At 32.5% G+C, this 2,664-nt stretch overlaps 1 protein-coding gene across 1 annotated transcript; it reads right to left on the bottom strand.

The window, feature by feature from the left end:
* Nucleotides 1-350: 350 nt before the first annotated feature.
* LOC149569513 (toll/interleukin-1 receptor-like protein) lies at nt 351-1,668 on the bottom strand. The gene is made up of 2 exons (XM_089817758.1): nt 761-1,668; nt 351-537 (listed from the first exon to the last, which is right to left on the bottom strand). The coding sequence occupies exons 1-2, from the start codon at nt 1,462-1,464 to the stop codon at nt 435-437; spliced, it is 807 nt and encodes a 268-aa protein (XP_089673884.1). The 5' UTR covers nt 1,465-1,668; the 3' UTR covers nt 351-434.
* Nucleotides 1,669-2,664: the final 996 nt, after the last annotated feature.

Genomic DNA, 2,664 nt, shown 5'->3' with positions numbered 1-2,664 from the left:
TATACTTTATTACAAGCATAAAAATAGTCCTTCAATCATTGCATTTAAAATATTTGTTTGAAGACAATAAAAAAATCCAATATAATTGAATAACAAGTGGCTTCATGGTATGAATTGCATGTTGACGTGGATTTTAATAATAATATACATTGAAGCATTTCCAAGGCAAATGCATTATTATACACAATCAATATTCTCAAGGAAATTACCATCAACAAACGTCATATGCACTTAACACTGTTTTCATTAAGCAAATTTGTTCCATGGAGTTTCTTTTGGCGTTAAAATACATATGCATAAAATTAAAGTTATTTAAGATTTTATTATTATAAATCAAGAATTAGAATAAATTTTTATATATAAATAATTAGATTGAGTGGATGCATATTTCAATTCTTCCATCAAACTATTTACAATTGTCTACGAGGACAATATTATTCTTTTAAGTTGGTAGTTGTCTCTTTCGATTGAAATTTGAGCTTATCCATAAGTTCTGATACATTCATAGCAATCTGCTCCAATAGCTCTCCTTGATCTCTGTAACACATAAAATCTAAATCTAAATATTAACAAATTATTGATTATAAAGAATAATAACACAGTTAACTAATCATACACTTTTGATCTAAAAATTAAGCTTAGTATGATGTTTAAGCTACAAATAACTAGATAACAGTCAAACATATATAAAATTACTGCATGTCAAAATACAGTCGTAAAAAGAAGAAATAGGGAAATAGAAAAAGAAAAAGAAAATTACCCTGTGAAAATATAGCCCTTTATGTATGAAACTCGATGAAGTGCATTCTTCCATTCCTCAAGAACACGGGGCTCTATATTTCCAGTGTGTTTGTGCATTTGGAAGGCTCGAGAATACCCACTCTTCTCATCTCTCATTCGAAGCTCTGAAGGGTCAACCCCATAAAATACTGGTATTATGGGAGCCCCTGTTTTCACTATCATCTCAAGCTCTTTCAAGCACCAAACCGACTCTGCATAATTAGCAGAAAGGATGACAAGGTGCACATTTGCTGAATAAATTGCCTCCTCTATTGCTTCTGGTATGTATTCTCCAGCTTGAATTGAATTCTTGTCGAGAAACACATTGAATCCCTTGTTGTGAAGATTGTGAAAGATGAGGCTGGCCACAGATTCTTTCACATCTGCCCCACGATGGTTCAGAAATACATCATAACTTGGAAGCTCATGCTTGTTATATTCGCTGATCACAAAATGGTGGAGATTGGAAGGGAGAACACAGTTTGGATTGTAGAAAGCAGAAGGAGAGAGAGCGCATTGAGGATTGTTGAAAGTGTAGATTGAAAAGAGAGTGGGGCAGAGTGCAGAACAATGCAGAATAATTTCCATCGCAGCAAAGAGAGAGAGAGAGGGAGAGGGGCAGAGCACATTTTGGGGAAAGAAGTGTGTGAATATATTATAATTGTATACAACGTAAATCATCATTGAATAAATCTCTCTGAGAGTGACACTAAAGAAGGCATAGATTTTCTACAAATAATTTTTGATAATGGGAGTCGGGCATTAAATGAAGATTCAAAAAGATTTGGAAGAGAGATTTTTCAGATTTCAGAATTCCTTTCAACAGCGATGGTGGGGAAATACATTGCATTGTCGTATTTATAATTGAGAAGGAGAGATTCCTTCTTAGTTAGTCTAGGCTAAATATTTTAGACGTGACCAAATAACTAGTAACATTCAATTTGGATGACAGGATGGAGTATGAAAAATTCTCTTGCCTCCTTTCCTGCGAAATTCTATGCTTGTTAAATGCAATATAAATCATCTTTCATCCTATATTGTCTTGATCATTTCACGTGCTTTCCCTCAAACATTAATGAATGGGATCCATTTCCTTTTCACCTGGACTTAGCATTCTCCCCATTACGAATGCCAACTCTTCAAATATTGACAGTCATGTTCTCTTGCATTTTATGTCCAAATTGTACGCTCTCGATTTGAATCGAAGATTGGTTCACTTGATCGTTTGTACCAAACCAAATGGCCGATATCTGTGAAAAGAGAGACGTAGAAAACAAAAGAAGATTGCAGTTGAAGATATGGGCGTACGATTTCGACGACATTCATCCATATCTTACCATGCCAGCATCGCAGCTAATTAAATCTCATCATCGAATCTTAGCAATTTGATTATGGAATGTGAAAGACAAACGTAGGAAAAACGACAAATTAACCAATGCTGGCACAATAGTTATCATTTGGCAAAATGCTGGATGACATTGATGTTTAGAAGTTCAGATGGTTATGTTTAGAACAAAAGAACAAAGAATTTGGCAAATAAGGTGAGGTATGGAATTTTTTTTTAAAAATAAATAATTTAGTGAATGGTCTAAATGTCACATACTAAAGTTCGATTTTCAGATTAAAAGTATTCAATAGTTGAAATTAATTTATTTTGTCAAAGCTTTTTTTTCTAAATGTTTAAGGATGGCTGATAAAATAAAGTCGTTCACGATCAAAGTTGAAATTTGACTGTCATATGACTTTTTTGAATGACACAATGATCATTTCAATGTATTTTACTTTACATTTTAAGAAATATATTGATTGTCAAAATTTTAAAAAATCTATCAATAATTTAATAAATTACCTTATATTAAACATTATATCAATATAATTAGTAAT

Source organism: Cupressus sempervirens, chromosome 3, assembly GCF_028749045.1.
Source record: "Cupressus sempervirens isolate cs-2001-9-10 chromosome 3, ASM2874904v1, whole genome shotgun sequence".
Classification (NCBI taxonomy): Eukaryota; Viridiplantae; Streptophyta; class Pinopsida; order Cupressales; family Cupressaceae; genus Cupressus; species Cupressus sempervirens.
Note: the sequence above shows the minus strand (reverse complement) of the source record. Positions and strands in the feature narration are given on the sequence as shown.

Coding starts and splice junctions, on each gene's coding strand:
- LOC149569513 (XM_089817758.1), bottom strand. CDS start 1,464: ATGATGATTTACGTTGTATACAATTATAATATATTCACACACTTCTTT. Junction 538..760: donor AAGGGCTATATTTTCACAGG/GTAATTTTCTTT, acceptor TATGTGTTACAG/AGATCAAGGAGAGCTATTGG.